Source organism: Aethina tumida, chromosome 3 (assembly GCF_024364675.1).
Source record: "Aethina tumida isolate Nest 87 chromosome 3, icAetTumi1.1, whole genome shotgun sequence".
Classification (NCBI taxonomy): Eukaryota; Metazoa; Arthropoda; class Insecta; order Coleoptera; family Nitidulidae; genus Aethina; species Aethina tumida.
The window spans coordinates 13,490,687-13,508,402 of NC_065437.1; the positions used below are offsets into that span (position 1 = coordinate 13,490,687).

At 28.7% G+C, this 17,716-nt stretch overlaps 2 protein-coding genes across 3 annotated transcripts in view; one reads left to right on the plus strand and one right to left on the minus strand.

Moving 5' to 3' along the window:
- The window catches only part of LOC109603577 (proteoglycan Cow), a 129,618-nt gene that overhangs the window by 79,698 nt on the left and 32,204 nt on the right, over window positions 1-17,716 (plus strand). For both annotated transcript variants that reach the window (XM_049964242.1, XM_049964243.1), the window contains exon 2: window positions 16,024-16,081. In XM_049964242.1, the coding sequence (XP_049820199.1) occupies window positions 16,024-16,081 (58 nt within the window). The remainder of the gene's footprint in view (window positions 1-16,023; window positions 16,082-17,716) is intronic.
- LOC109605760 (FUN14 domain-containing protein 2) lies at window positions 9,913-10,443 on the minus strand. The gene has a single exon (XM_020022348.2). The coding sequence runs from the start codon at window positions 10,328-10,330 to the stop codon at window positions 9,992-9,994; it is 339 nt and encodes a 112-aa protein (XP_019877907.2). The 5' UTR covers window positions 10,331-10,443; the 3' UTR covers window positions 9,913-9,991.

The window sequence follows — 17,716 nt, forward strand, 5'->3', positions numbered from 1 at the left end:
TATAGAGAATACTTATAATAATTAAAGCTTTTAATGTTCATTGTTATGTTAATAAAATAATATTCTATGAACTATATTATAATACATATATTTTAAATTAAAATTCTTTCTTGTTAAATGAAATTATTTAAATTTAAAGTAAAATGAATTCATATAATTGTCCAATGATTAATTAATTTAATAATTTCAAACATAATATTTCAAAATAATTTTATAGAAACTACAGTAAATATATTTTAAATGATAAGCATTAATTAGTTTAATTTTATTATTAATCAACTAATCACAATTTCATAAACAATGTATGTACAGTCGGCAGCAGAATGGCATTACCACCCTAAGGTCGAGTTTCGTTTGCGACCTGAACAAGCGGGTTCGCATAAATTATCCCAAAATTTACATTTATTTGTATTTTAGAAGGTAAGTAACATTTTGTATGACCATCTTAACGCAATAATTGTAGAATACTTCTGTAAAGTTTTTGGAGTAGATGTATAATTATATTATTATAAATTTATTATTTATAAATTTACATTGTATGATTTACAATATATTTTGTGCATTTATTTTTGATATTAATAGATGAAATAAAATAACTAAATATAAAGCAAAATATATAGTTATTTATTATATAGTTTTATTAAATAAATATATTAATAATATAAACAAAATTAAAATCGTCACTTCATCACTGAGGAATATAATTCTCATACGTGTCTCATCATCTATATTTCTTTTATATAAACGTTTCCAGGAGTTTCATAATTATTTATGGCTAATACTGTACATGAAAACTTCCAAGCAATTATTTCCAACTTCCGGAGTTTATGTTTTAGAATTTTAATAAAACTATTTCCCGACACTGTAAAAATGTACAGCAATAATTAATTTCATTAATATTTAATAGTATTCATTTATAAATGAATTAAATTCAGTTTTAAATTTCACAGATTAGGACATTATAATTACGAATATTTTAGTAAATTAATTGGATTTTGTATTAAATATTGTTATTATAAATAATATTTTGAAATAATTATATTGTAATAAAGTAAATAATAATGATGTTTATTATGATAAGCATTAATTAGTTTAATTTCGGTGCTAATCAACTAATCAAAATTTCAAAAACAATGTGTATAACTGTTTTCAGGAGTTTTATATTTATTTTTAGTTGAAAGAGAGTTGCATTACACACTGAACATGAAAACTTCCAAACAATTACTTCCAACTTCCGGAGCTTAAGTTTTAGAATTTTAATACAACTGTTTGCCAACACTGTAAATATGGACAACAATAATTAATTTTGTTAATTTGCACTTTATTTAATAGTATTCATTTATAAATGAATTTAATTCATTTCAGAGATTATATTATAATTACTAATATTTTAGTAAATTGAACTGGATTTTGTGTTGCATATTTTTTGTTATTTTATGTATTAATAATTAAATACGATACAGGGTGATACTGATTTTTTACAGCAATTATACTTGAAATACTTTTTTAATTTATTCTAAACAAAATTTCATTTCCGCTGTCGTCAAAAGTGACATCAACCTTGTTATTTTCAATGGAACACATTGTATACTATTAATAAATATATTCGGTGAATCACCCTGTATAATAAGATTATTTAATGGTTGAAACTGAACTTATTACTTTTTGTCCGTTAATAATTATAATAATTTTATCTTATTTACAAACATCTTAATATGGAAATTCAATAAATAATAAAATGCAATAATTATTTAAAATAACACAAAGATGTATAATGTTTGTATTAGATTATCTAATAAATCAAAACTTATCGGGATTAAAAATTTCCACCTTTATATAATTAATGATACGGTATATACGTACGAGCACTAACAAAGTAAATATAATACGTTTATCTAGGATTTATTTGATTAAACAAAACTTAATTTCAGCGCTAAACCTTTCAGACATGCCTGAAATATGGTACACAATTGATATGATTTATAATTGTGGATATATATAATACGGTGCTTGAGTCAGTTTTAGACAGTTACTGGGAAATTTCATTTTCCAAAGTGGATACCCTTAAACGACCGCGTTTGTGATTTTATTCCGTCGAAAATGAATTACTGTCTTTTTATATTTCTAACATATTTTCCACAGAAGATAAAGATCACAGCTCCTAGACATTAATTAAAATTTATAATTTATGAAAGGAGATTTTACGTCAAATAATTTCGCAAATTAACCATGTTTTTACGTTTCTCCATAAAGTAATTAGACTGAAGCCTGATACAACTGAGCCGCCCATTCAGTCGCAGAAATGCGTGAAAGCGTCCCAGAAATCGGATTCGGGAATGCAAACAGTTATTACAGATATGTGCGGCAAATAATCCCATCAGCCACACTCGAATAAATCAGCGTACATTGGGAGCGTCCCGTGAAAGACGACGAAGGTCTTAGAACTAAATCACTAATGTCTTTTGGCATTATCCACCCCCCAAAAGCCGCGTGACTTAATAAAGTTACCTGAGGAACGCTAATCGCCCCGGGCGTCCCGATTCTGCTTAACAATATCATCCCGCACAAGCCAAAGTGGCATCGTATGTTTCGCGGTTAACACGGAGATTAATCGGGGTTTTAAAATTTCGGATTTTCGGGCCGTAGGCGATATAAGTGAAACCGGCATCACACAGCATATCTTACATAATTAACAGGAGAATCGGGCGATGATACAACTCGACCGCAGATAAAAATCACTTACTACACGACAATATATATTCCGGTTATTGCACGGATCCATAGAAGGCGGAGGCAATAACAGCAGTCGGGGCGAAATTAAAAAGGAGGGCGCACGGCCGGGGACGCGGGGCATGCGTCTCAAAATGAGGCATTAAGCTCTTAATTAAAATCCACACAGAAGACGTGAAGTCTTGCTAATGGTATTTGGTTGACACATCGGGTCGGCATGGCAACGCGGCACGATCTTGCTTTAATTATGACGAGGATGTGCGGACAAGATTTGGCGATGAGATCCTCTAATCGAATTTGTTTATTGTTGTGTTTCAATGGGGGGCGGATTTAGCAATTGCACTGCCGCTTTGATTTAGATGTTTCGGACGTTTGTGGGAAATTCTTGAGAACTGACGTAGAGGGTAAAAGCTGTGAGTGGCATATCTGACACAAATTTATTTTATGAATCACAAAGAATATATTTATGAATAAAATACATTTCTTATATTATCTAAGAAAGGAATATTTCTTGGTAACTTGGCAACAACAATTAACTAATTTGAATAAGAAAAATGAACAAAATTAGCAAAATATTTTGTAATGCATTTTTCAGTCACAGAAAATTTGACCAAATAACACATTTTTTTAATCGTGAAATTATAACTTCATCAAAAATATTTTTTAAATATTCCATATTTATTTTTAATTTTTTTCACAAATACAACAATAAATCTTAAATCAGGCTAAAATTACCATTTAAATTAAGTAGAAAATTGCCAATTCAATAAAAAAAATTAAAATCATTAATTTAAATCTGTAAATCTTAAAAAAAAATAAATATACTAATCTTAAATTTATAAAAAATTGTCAAATAAAATGAATAAATTATATGTAAAAAAGCTTAAAAATTAATTTAATTTAAAAAAAAGATAATAAATTTTACTAAATACACACAAGGAATATTTATTGTTAAGTTGGCAACAACAATTGACTAATTTGAATAAGAAAAATTAACAAAATTAGTAAAATATTTTGTAATGCATTTTTGAGTCACATAAAATTTGACAAAATAACACTTTTTTTTTAATTGTGAAATTATAACTTCATCAAAATTATTTTTTATATTAATACTACTCAGAAAAATATTATTTTTTAATTTTTCATATTTATTTTTGATTTTTTTCACAAATAAAACAATAAATTTTAAATCAAGCTAAAATAATTAAAAATAACTATCTAAATTAAATGGAAAATTACAAATTCAATGAAAAAAATTAAAATCATTAATTTAAATCTGTAAAATTAAAAAAATTAAGTTAAATATACTAATTTTAAATTTACAAAAATTTGACAAATAAAATGAATGAATTATATGTAAAAAAGCTTAAAAATTAATTTAATTATCTCAGAAAAATATTATTTTTTAAGTTTTCCATATTTATGTTTGATTTCTTTCACAAATAAAACAATAAATTATAAATGAAGCTAAAATAATTAAAAATTACCATTTAAATTAAATAGAAAATTACCAATTCAATAAAAAAAATTAAAATCATTAATTTAAATCTGAAAAACTTAAAAAAGAAAGTTAAATATACTAATTTTAAATTTAATTTAAATTTACAAAAATTTGACGAATAAAATTATATGTAAAAAAGCTTAAAAATTAATTTAATTAAAAAAAAAAGATATTAAATTTTACTAAATACATTACGTTACGTTAATGTAAAAACTAAAAATAAATTTAAAAAAATAAAAGTATCAGTTTAATTTTATTGAATTTTTATATATTTAAACTTGAGAAATTGAAACTAATAAATTTAAACAAATAAAATTTATTATTTAAATTTATAAAATTCTGTTTAAAAGGTTAAAAATTACTATTAAATGAAATAAAAATAAAATTAATATTTTTTAATTTATAACCTTAAAAAATAACAACCAATTAAATTAGAAAAAAGAAATTTTACTAATTAAATTAAAAAAAAAATTACAATTATGTATTTTTCATAAAAATTAATAATCAATTGGAAAAAAAAATAAAATTAGTAATTTAAATTTATGAAATTAAAAAATTCATTATTTACGTTTAAAAAATAAAATTAAAAATAATTTAAATTTTTCGTATTTAAAATAATGAATTTTAAAGATTTAACCTTGAAAAATTTAAATTAAAAAATTAAACAGAGCAGAAAAATTAAATTAGTAATTTAATTCATAGTTTAAAAAATTAATTAGCCTACAACGAAAATATTTTTTTTTTACATATTTTATAATAATTTGCGTACGTTTCAATTCAATCACCATACTTGAATCGGAAAATTGATTTGAAATTTCAGCAGCTGCAACTCAACTATTTTTATTCGATTGAAACGATTTCAGTAACGTTGTATATACGATTGAATTGTCATTTTAACTAATCATTCATCTCCAAAATGAAAATATTTGTTAATAAACATTGCATGTGAGACGAAAATAAGAAAACATGAAATCTGATTTAAAATCAGAGGATTATCCGTATAATTCAGAACGATTTCCATATGGGCACAGATCCATAATTGGTTGGCTCGGCCAGATTACCATAAATCTAAACTAATAAACGCAACGTGGCGAGTAAAGTTGCAGTAGTTAATACGGATTTATTTTCATAACAGTTGTTTGAATAAATCGCCGTGATTTATCATCTAAGACGCTGTAAAACTTAGATCTCAGACCGTGTGATTTATAACGAAGGAATTTGAAATTAATATTTCATTTGTGTTGCTCGTTCCATAATGTATATACACTCCCCCGAGATCAGACTCACGCCGTCCGTTCTTTGTTTTTAAAGAAACGTTATCCTGGGAAATTAATAGAAAGCTTCTGGAAAAAAGCTTATCCTTTTCATCACTGTCAGTATTGAGTAGTGTTTATAATTTCAGTTGCTGCGATAACAAAAAGCGTTTTTCTGTGGTTTTGAGTCGTTTAATTAATTTTCGTGTCGTGCGTTTTGCGATGATGTTCGTCGACGTGTGATATCTGGGTCCCATCTATATTTCTGCAAGGCAGGACTGCAGCGATAAATTATAATCTATGGCGAGATAAAATACTAGGTGATGAACGGAAAAACAATTTTTTCAAATATAAGCTTCCCTGCGAACTATTCAAGCCATACCCCATACCCCTCGATTATTCATTTTAATTAAAGTTGGAAGTTAGCAGTCGAAATATGTAAAATGTTTTTCTTTTAGATTGAAAAGTTACAGTTCCAACAATAGCAACTCGAAATGAATTTCAAATTCCGCAAGTTTATTTAAAGGAGGGAAAACTCAATAAAGTTATAAAATTAACAAAAACAGATTACGGTTCAATTGTGCAGCGTGTTTTTTGACCAAATTACAAACTTACAATCCCGGCAGTTTAATTTGAATTCGTCGAGTCGCAGGCGGACGTATTAAAGGGGGGCCGGTTGCATTAAATTCTATTAAAAGTGAACGGGCGCCGATATTAAAGGGAGTTTATGCGTGTTCCCGGTGACCCGAGTTTGAAACCAGGAGCGAGACCCCGCATACAAATATCATCCTTAGTTCCAGATGAAAAACATACTTCACGATAGTCCGCCTTCAAATCCTCAAATCTCTACATTACCGTTTAATCCTGCGGCGCATCCGCCAATTTTTAAAATTACCACGACAATTTTATGATGTACTTACAACAGTTTGTGTGATACATTTCAGCGTTTAACCTTAAACGTAATGGCTAAAGTTTCAGTTCCGGCACAACAATCGGAATTGTAAAGTTTCATTAATTTACTTGACGTTTATTACTTAGGACTGGCAATTTGTACTTCCATTAACTAGCTTGTATTTTATAATAATCAAATGAATGTCACGAGTCGCATTTATGAAGATGTTACGTTTTAATGGATTATTTTACTTTAGCAAACGAAATTATTTGTGCGAAACTCAACTTCCTCTAATTGGCTATCGAAAACAACTGTAAAGTTAATTTGAGCATAAGCTTAGAGTTAATATTATTTACCTTCATCACAACACTATTGCTCCGGGCTTTAAATTCATATTCCGAAGTTCCGTGGCGAGTAATTAACTAACGTATATTAAAATGTAAACCACACCGCAACGGATCAAATCAACATGATATTAAATTTTACGCATTCCTCCTCTATTACAATTTCAATTTTTAAATTATAAATCCGTTTATCCTGGTAATTTTCGTCTATAATTCTAATTTAATAGCTGACGTTTCAAGTTTTGATCTTCACCTTGTGTTTAGCACAGCCATGCAAATGCTTATTTAGACGAGATAATCGTAATTAACTAAACTTCACCAAAATTGCCCTGCATAATCCGGGTACGATAAGAAATTGGGCCTAAGGGGGTAACATTTTATTATCTACTGGGAGCCCGACTATCAGTATCATTATTGTGGAAAGGTTAACTCACTTTGTGGTAGTTTGAGTTGACGTCCTCGAATTTCGGTAATTAATATTTTGAATCTGTCAACTAATTAATGTCGTCATCACATTTTATAATATAAGGAGGTAAAAAAACATTACAAAATATTTTTATAGGGTCATTCTAATGCTCAAAAAATAAACTGGAGCAAGAACCATGTTCGTTGCCTTAGGTCCAAAAGTATATCGTTCATCATGTTCTGAAGAAAGCTTCATAATTGTTTTAGTAAAACAACAATATCTATAATATGGGTCTTCCACATATTTGTCAAGAGATTTAAGGTACTATACTCGTCCATGATAAAGCATTTTCTCAGGGAGATTCCTCCAACACCACTATGTAAATAATGAATTTTCTTGATTAAATTGAATTCAGTACAAATACAGTACAGATATGTGCCTTAAATGTTTTTGTGACAAAAAAATTAAAACTCGACAAATTTAATCAAAAAGATGCATTTAGTTGTGTATCACTGAACATTTAATGAAGTTCAAAAATCGTAAAAATGCCAAAATATCCATTAATTAATGAAATTCGTTTATGAATAATCTTTCTTCACATTGGTGATTTATCACATGGGCAAATTGCTCAAATATTAAACATTCATCAAAGTACGAATACAAAGAACATTCAACAACACGATGAAAGAGGTTCCGTAGAAACTAGAGCTTGAAGCAAAGGTCCGAGAGTGACAAATGCCAGCAAAAATAGGTACATAATCCAAATGGTTATGAAAAGTATGTGAATATCTGTTAACAGCCTTTGGAGTTATTATTAGGAATATAAAGTATCTAAAGAATCTAAAGAATGAAAATAATCTAAAGTATCTAAAGTATCTAAAGGATCTAAAGAATCTAAAGAATCTAAAGAATCTAAAGAATCTAAAGAATCTAAAGAATCTAAAGAATCTAAAGAATCTAAAGAATATAAAGAATCTAAAGAATCTAAAGAATCTAAAGAATATAAAAAATCTAAAGAATCTAATGAATCTAAAGAATCTAACATGGTTGGATTAGAATCTACAACTCGTTTCTAATCCAACCATGAGAATACCGATTATTGTCAACCGGTTAAGATCTAGAAGACCTTTAAGATTACCTAGACTATAATTTAGACAGAGAACATCAAGATTGAAATAGGTCCATGTTCATCAAAATTGGCTCTTGCCTCAATGACCACATGGGAAGGGTATCAGTTTCAGTTACGCACAACAAAGATCATCTACATCGAAGCCAAGCAATCCGGGAATTTCTTAGAGAAGAAATAATTGAATGGTCACCAGTTTCCACGAATATAAACCCAATTGAGGATGGATGGGATTACTTATCCAGATTAATTCAGAGACGTTTAAATCCCCCTGTGAGTATTGCGAACCTACTACAGGCTGTAGTTGAAAAATGGAATAACATCCCTCAAGAATATATTGATAAAGGCATGTACAAGCGTATAAATTTTTTATTACAAAGCATAGATGAAAATACATTATATTATTTATAAATAAGGCATTCTAGTATTATATATTTTTGACTACATGGTAAATGTTATAACGTCTGAAGATTTAGAAACCGAGTGTATTTGTTATTGAGTATTTGAGAAAAGTTTGATGAGTTAAAATATATTCAACATATGGTCTGTTTTTTATGAAGTTTTATAATTATTTAATCAAAATATTCTTCAGAAACATCTGAACTTTATTTTATAGAAATATAAAACATAAAATTTTTAGTGAACAAGTCTAAGAAACTTAATTATTAACTTAGATTAAAAAAATGTAAAGCTAAAGCTGAAAACTCTTTAATGGAAAATTCTAAAAGTGGCTTTTAATTCTTTATAAAAAACATACACATTTTATCTAAATTAAAAAGTCATTACATTATACTTATGTTTAATGACTAAAAAAAAACTTAAGGCTGAACTTCTTATTTTATAAATTAATGCAGACTACTAACATAAATTTAGCAGGAAAGAGAAAAGACAAAAGCTCTTAGATGGAAAATATTAATCCCTATGTTCCTTAATTTTTCATTTTATTCAGGAAACAATTTTTATAAAATTGTTTCATTATGATCTTCAATCCGGACTATTAAAACATTGTTTTGCTTTTGTATTTCATTTAGACATTTTTGTGTTGACATGTAAGAAAATTGAATTTGTAAACTTTTTATTATTTCATGCAACTTTGTAGGCAACGTCAATTGAACACCTCGTGGAATTTTATTGTTAAAATTCAGTCTAATAACGATTGGTAATTGCGTTTGTTGTTGCCCATAAATCGGAAAGTTCCTAAAGATTTTATTGATTTCGAAACGAAATTAAAATTGGCAAGATGTTTCTTTCACTGTCGATGCCTTTGGCAACTTGATTAATTTCACCTTTGATTTATTGAAAACTTGGCGATTTATTGTAGGAATATTCGGTTATATTTTCTCAATTTTACACCTGCATGAAAAGGCATATTTCATTTTTTCAACTCATCATACGGTTGAAATGATAAATGGTTACTTGTTAGACTGGAATTTGTCTCGTTAAAAATGGATTTTTTTTGTACGTGTGATTATTTTTGCAGTTTGTTATTTTTGCTCTTCCATTATACTTCGTTTATTTTTTCCTTCATAGCGCTTGTTAAAAATTGCCTCGGGCGAATTCCAATAGTTGTGTTGCAAATGCAGAACGTTATGATAAATGTTAACAATGTACTGAAGTAACCATTTCGTAAGGTTTTTATGATAAATTGAATAAAACACAGTTTTAGTACAATTAAGCCAATATACTAAAAGGTTTCATCAAAATTACAATGAACAACATCAAGAAGTGTTGCGCCGTTGTTACCAGACAAGACCCATCAGAAATCCGCCGACAAATCCCGCCGTAAACGTCTTGTTTTTGGTTGTGAAACTTTCAATCTGTTCCTTGGACAAAGGTTTGCAATTTTTCATGTTGTTTCCACCTCCAGGTATCGGCATGTTACTGATGTATCCGTGGTACCTGGCCAGCTCCAGCAATACTATGCCCATTCCGGCGCCAAAAGCGATTGGTTTCGCTATGCAGGACGCGATGTTGCCCGATATTATTCCGGTGACTGTTCCGGCCGCCAATTGCTTCGCGAATTGATTCTTGAGCAGGCCCTTCAGCACTTCGGGGACCTGAGGCTTCTTGTCTGCCATTTCACGAGAATTTTGGTTGTAATGTTGTTATTAAAACATCTTTCTAGATGGGATTGTACTGAATGTGATTGACGTCTATTGAACGTCACGTTTTTTGATTTGTTTGGTTAAATTATTTCGACAATGCAAAACAATCGTTAAAAATTCAAGCGAGTAATTGTAAAATGTAGGCGAACTATCTGGTAATTACGTTCCGTAACAATCGGCCATTGGGCAGTTGAATTACGTCCGTAATATCCGGGCACAAAGAACTTTTTACGAACGCGGAGATCCGGGGAAACTTTACGAGGATAATGGGGAATTGTGTTTGCATTAATTGCATTAAAACGTCTGTAGGATCAAATAATATGGATGCAACTTTATGTGTGCAAGTCTGTGAGCTAATTAATGTTCCTGATATCGTAGAGCCATGATAATTTGTCGTCTGCATTAAATATTTCAAAGAGAAATTAGCTTCTAAGGTGGTTACCAATTACCGTTATACAATATCGTGCCATCCATTAAAATTACATTGCACAAGCAACAAATCCGGATTACATTTTTGTGTGCAAAACTTATTTAATTAATGTTAAAGATATTGGCCAGACTAATTGTACTTTATGACTGATGTACATCTTTCAGTTTCTCTCGCAACTTCATCCAGACTCGACCGCATTTACTGTGCCGTAATTATAGTTCACGTTTCCCTTTGATGTTCCGTTTCCTAGTCGGCGGTCCGTAAAGACTTCATTCCCTTTTCGTCCGCAAAAAAACGGTAATAGCATCTTCCCACTTTTATTTCCTGCGTTCCCAAAAGTTTTTCTTGGTGCGCCAAAAATCCAATTCGTCAGAAAAACATTTAGGAAATTATTTTTCCATTGCGTTATAAGCGGGGTGGATGTTTTTACGTGTAATGCAAATGCGACAGATGGAAAAGTTTTATCGGTCGGTTTTTTGTTGGATTGTTTCTCAAATATAGCCGGCGAAAAATTCGTTTATTATTTATCACAGAATATCAAATTGCACTGCATATTTTATGACCGCCAAGTGAATTAATTATTTTATTATTTATTATATTAATAAAATATATAATAAAATGTTTGCAATAATCGTTAAACATGTTCCAAATTACCGAACTAAACTTAATGGTGTATCAATGAACGGTAAATCAATGGTAACAACTTTGGTGGAGAAACTGTTAATTAGAACAGTATGTGAAAGTTTAATTAGAATATTTTATAATATTCACTGAAATGGTTAATTATATTAGTTTACAGATTAGAGAAAATTTTCATTTGCCGAAGCACATATTTTCTGGAATAAATTTTTGTAGGTTTTTTTAATGTTAGTCCATGTTTTTGAAATATCCGCAAAAAATAATATTTATGGAAATTGCATTGAACATAAAGGCAAATATTGCCCTGTAAAAGCGGCGTTTTTATTTTAGAAATTTTTTAATAAATGATAGAGTAAACAGGTGAATTTTTAAACAATTGTATGACTTGATTACTACAGTAGTTGGGTAATTATGAGATATTGAATGTAAAAATAGGTATATTTGTTTATTCGTATTTTTTTCTGTATATCCAAACTCAGGCGAACATAAAAAAATCTCATTTAATTGGAATTGTATTATACTTCTATTCTATATATAATATCAATTTGTTTTTTCAATTTAAAATATAATAGAAAATAATTTCAGTTATTCCTCCTATTTTTGTATATCTTATACTCAGTTTTTTTGTAAACCAGTCCAACAATAATCACCTAACAAATGCCTTTTCCAATAATTTTTATACATTATTTCTATAATAATTAAATTTTGGGGAAAATTATTTTCTGTTCCCAAATTAAAGGGAAATAATCTTGATGAAAGTGCAAGAAATGAATGTTTAACAGAATATTGACAGCCTTGGCATAATTTTCAACACTTTTGATCCTTAAAAAACAATAATTAATTGTTTTAAATTACACCCAAGATGTTGTGCAATATTTTTTTAATTTACACTCATATTTCTGATCTTTCATCAACAACTTAAGTCTCTCTTTTCTGTTTTACATTAGTCTGAAATATTTTGAAGAAAGTTTAAGATAACCGTACTTACTTCAACAAGTGCCGTATTAACATTTATTAACATTCTATAAATTAATCGTGTATAAAAGTTATTTTTTATTTAGTTTCAGTTGTGGTATAAAATAAGTTAAACAAATGTATGAAAAGCAATATAAGGTGCTCAACAAGCACAATATTTTTAAAAAGAATATTATATTATTATTATTTTCAAAAAGTTTGTCAAATTAATGCTCTGAATAAAATGTCTGTAAAAACAGTAATTTTTGCTATATACGTTAACCACGGAACATCTTATAAGGAGCCATTATTAGTACTCCCAAATTGTATACAGGGTGTTCCATATATACATTTAATTTTGTACATCAATTTATATGTTGAAAATGTTTATATCAATCGAAACGTTTTTAATATTCATTTTAATTATGCTAAAACATATATGAAATCCTATTAAAAATAATCAAGTTTTAGAAAAAAATTAATAACTTATGTTAAAAGCTATTGGATTAAGGTGGTATAGCTATTTTATTTTCATTTACATGTAGAATTTAACAATACAAAAGATACAAGGTGTTCCATTGAAAATAACAAAGTTGGGGTCACTTCAGGCAAAACCTTAAATGAAATTGTGTTCAAATGATATTAGGAAAGTAGTTCAAATCAAGTTATAATTGCTATAAAAATTTCAAATTGATACATTTTTCCGTTTTCCACTTTGTATAATTATGTTGTTGGTTTAGTACTGTCTTTGGGACTCTTTGGAAAAGGAGACGACAGAATTAGTTTTTTCTTATATTCGATTATTCATAATTACCTAGCTATCGTAGTGGCAAATTTTATAACAGCATAATGAATTAAATAAATTATTGATTATTTGTATAAACAGTAAAGTATTTGCAATAATCATTAAGTGCGTTGTAAATTGCTGAAATCCACTCAACACACACTTTATGACATACCAATGACCATTAAATCAATGCGAGTATTAACAATAATACTGTTAGAGAAATTATTGATTGAAACTGCAATTGAAAGTTAAATTGAAATATTTTGTAACGTCCAATGAAATGTATATGTTGTGGTTAATTATTTATTGGCGTAGAATGTTGTACACTGCAACTAACACCGATCCGGAATTTGAACCAATTTGTAATTTTAGAATGCAATCGAAAATTTTGCTGAACTTTAAATGGAAAACTGTCGATAAACAATAATAACGGGATTAAAACAACAAACATTCATTTTCAGTATATTTATGTGTCGTACACATGTTCGTGTCGTTTCAAAAAAAATAATACATGTAGTCGTAAAATATAAAGGACATTATTAACAGATGAAGCCGTTGGATTGATGAACTGATTTATGCGTACAGTGAAATGTTTTACAACTACAACACTATCAAAGAAGCAGAAATTGTTTCATATCTGGTTATGTTTTTTGTTTTACGGATATTTACATATGTTACATACATCCACGTCTTGTTTTTACGTCGTCCTGAAATATTGCTCTATTTTCCCCCGGAATATTTCAAGTTTTATTCCCCAATCTTAACTATTCCCGAACACTGAAGGAATTTTATATTCTCACGTACACGAACACTGGTTTGCGGAGAAATTGTGTTTTATGTAGTGCGACAGAAAAATTCCTTCAGAAATTGGCCGAGCAACTTTACGCCATGTGTATTTATAAAACTGCAGAGTGTATCCGGGTGTATTGCGGAAGCGACTCGAGAAAAGGGCATAATCAATAGTTAAATAGCTCGAAGTGTCTTGGCTGAAATAGTTAACCCTCATAAAGCGGGCAATGCACGATGTCACACAATGCCCTTCTGTGCCCGAGTGCCACTCTCTTCTTTATTCCGAAACCTTCGGGGTTCCCGGAGCTTTTAAAACTTCTATAGTTTTTCGACGAGCTACGGACTGCCGTTTTGTGTCTCCGTCCAGAACTGCCAACTTACTGCCAGGATCTTTGTCCATTTATAATTTAACGTCCAATCCGGCGAATTATTTATGTGACTCGAATTCTCACTTCAATCACTTTTACGAACCGAGTGTAAATTTGACCTGTGTTTTATCATCTTCTGAAAGTAAGTGTGTTTTGTTTCGGTACAGGCAAAATGCGTCCCGAATCGCTTGATTTTGGGTGCTTTGAACGTTTCCAGATAAACTAGCTCCGTACTTTTAAGTCAATTGTCTAGAAATACCCGAAACAATCAAAGTCACCCTGCACAATGACTTCAGCGATGATTATCACGTTTATCACGTCTATTGTTCATCTAACTAGCATATTCATGATGAGGCACTGAATTACTGTATCTGTGATTGAGATGATCTCATTTCGCAGTTGTGCAGGTATTATGTCTCATTGCAATTATTAATTATTGGTGTTTGAATGCACATGTGTTCACCTATTGATTAATACGTAAATCCGATTGGCCATTACGATCGTTAACAACGATATTAAATAAATAATTTACACATACATACATGATATATATTATATTTGTAATTAGCAACTGCACAAAAAATAAAATAGATTGTAAATATTTGTTATGTTTGTTTTTATTGGACGTTTTTATTTACTATATTTTATTTATTTAACAGGTATTGTCCGGGGAATTTCATTGAAAAGTTGTTTTTATGTTAACAAAATATAAAATCATGGATAAAAACATTTTATATCAATTAATTGAGTATTCATTAAAATTTTAAATCAAATAAACACAATCAGAGAGGCCACTACTAACGAAGTTAATATGTGTATTCAAAAGCCTGCCACTGAACAATAGTAAAATGAAAAATATTTTGTTAGTTACAAATAAAATGTGGGTGATTTAAAAAATTTAAATGTCGAACGTGTTAAATCATGTAATATATTTATTGCAATGTACTGTTTTAAACTATAAAGGGTAATCTACTAAGCTAATCTAGAAGTTCATGAAGAAAGAAAAAAGGTATTGATTTGAAATTTTTATAGTAATTGTAACTTGACTTAAACAACTTTTCTCATTCATTTTAAACAAAATTTAATTTTCGGATTAGCCATAAATGACATTAACTTTGTTATTTTCAATAGAACAACGTGTAAATTTTTGTATTTTTAAATTTTACATGTAATTGCAAGTATAATGGCTATAACATATTATATACTTAAACCCAATAGTTTTTTCAAATATTTTGAAAGATTGTGACTTAATAAAATGTCTGTAAATCCACCAATTTTGATGCTACAAAGCTCATTTTTGGTATATATTTTAATCAAAGATCATCCTTTAAGGAACTATTATTAGTACTCCCAAATTTTATACAGGATGTTCGTTATTTATGTTTAATTTTGTGCATTTTAAATGTATATTTTAGCATTAAATTGAATATTAATAGAGATTTTAAATTAAATTAAATATTAATAGAAATTTTACCAAAAATACTCATTTTTCTATGTGTATCTTATTTATAGTAGTGTGCCATGCTGCTGGGAAAAACATACGTCCACTAAATCTCCAGTTTCGAAAACACAACACGAAACTACATGAATTATACCAAAAAATTGAACACATGAAACTTTTCTCTTAACTTGAAACGAATAACTATTTACATCAAAGTAAATATTTATCCAAATATATAAGGTATCCAATTTGTTTCAGGACGACAGTAAATCTACAAAAGCTGGCGAGAAGAAGCGATGGATACACGATCCTTCAAGTGAGTATCTTATTAAATTCACATTTTGTCCGCCGTGATTTTATGCGGAATTTTAAGTTTGCCGAAACTTTTCCCATTCGTGAGTTTCGCACAGGGATTTAGCAAGAGTGCTGGTTAGGTGGGACCCGAATGGATTCCATTTTGTTAAATTAATGTTACCTTAAAGTACTAATTGCACTAGTTCAAATGAAAAAATTGATCACGTGGGAATTAGATGAAAATTTTACGTAGACGAATATTCCTTCGAAAAGTACGTGGTCGGATGTACGAGCCCTGTCTCAGTGAAGTTGACCCAACGAATAAAAATAATTTTTTTTGAAGAAATTTAGTATGTTATAGGAATTTTTTTAAAATAACATTGGAAACGTTTATTTGCTTTTGGTCTATAAAATTATATTTTTAAGTATCAAAGAAAGAAAAATATTAAGAAATCCATAATATTGTTTAAAACACAAAATGAATGAATATTAAATTTAAAAAGTCTGTTTAGCAGTCATCCAGAGAAAAATTGTTCCAAATTTTTTGGAGACAAGAACGCCACTCTTAGATAGTTTGTGGGATAAACCATGATTTTTCAGAAATTGCTCTTATAAAACTAAATAAAGCACATTTCCTTAAGAACTCTGATCAAAAAGATTTATAATCCTTGTGATGAATATGTAGAAAAAATAATTGTTTTACAATAGATTAAAATGTCGATAATGTTTTCCCTACACTTTAGAAACAAAAACCGAATTCTACGGAAAATTGTATAACCAGAAAATTGTGATTTGTATGATATATCTCGAAATCTGTAAATTATTGTTACTATAACAATTACTTATCCCTATTTCTACTAATGATGACAAATCAGAGTCATCATCAGAATCGTCATTATAATATTTCAAACAGTATTTCTTTGGCTCTCTCCCATTTTCTCCCATTTTCAACGTCCTTCTGAATGACTGAATAACCTAAAAGTTTAAGGTTTAAAATAAAATAAAATATATACAATCATTTCTGTGAAATATGTTGACATATAATATTATATCAATTTTTTAACATAGAAATATGTTTTATTGACATATTTATTTTTATACGAGTATACATTAATAATCTAATCTTAAGTAATATTGTACTTTCTTTATTCCTCGTTAATTGCAATTTTAATAATGATATCATGCTTCCTTTACATTTTATAACTTAGCTTTGTAGAATTTTTATTTTATTTATTTAGTCATTCAATATTTTAATGGTATTAATTGTGTTTGTTTAAAGTTAAAAAAATAATATTTTAAAATAAAAACAAGTATTGTGATTCCCAACATACATATACCATATTTAATGATTTATTTAATTTTTATATATTTTTTCTAATTAAAATCAGAAGAGTATAGGATGTAATACGTTCAGTTCAGTTTGTAAGAAGCACGTAGATAATTTACGACCGCCGAGATTACCTCTATTATGTAAAGGTATCTGTGGGACTTCCTTAATATAATTTCGTTAGTTCCTCCCCAGCCACCAGATTTAATTAGAACGTATGGGAGGTGAAAAAGACTATATCAATCTGGGTTAATATTTTAGTATCTACTTGCGTTTCTTTGTTACCGTTACAATGTAATATAGAACCAATCGATACGGGTTATAAAGGAA

Coding starts and splice junctions, on each gene's coding strand:
- LOC109605760 (XM_020022348.2), bottom strand. CDS start 10,330: ATGGCAGACAAGAAGCCTCAGGTCCCCGAAGTGCTGAAGGGCCTGCTC.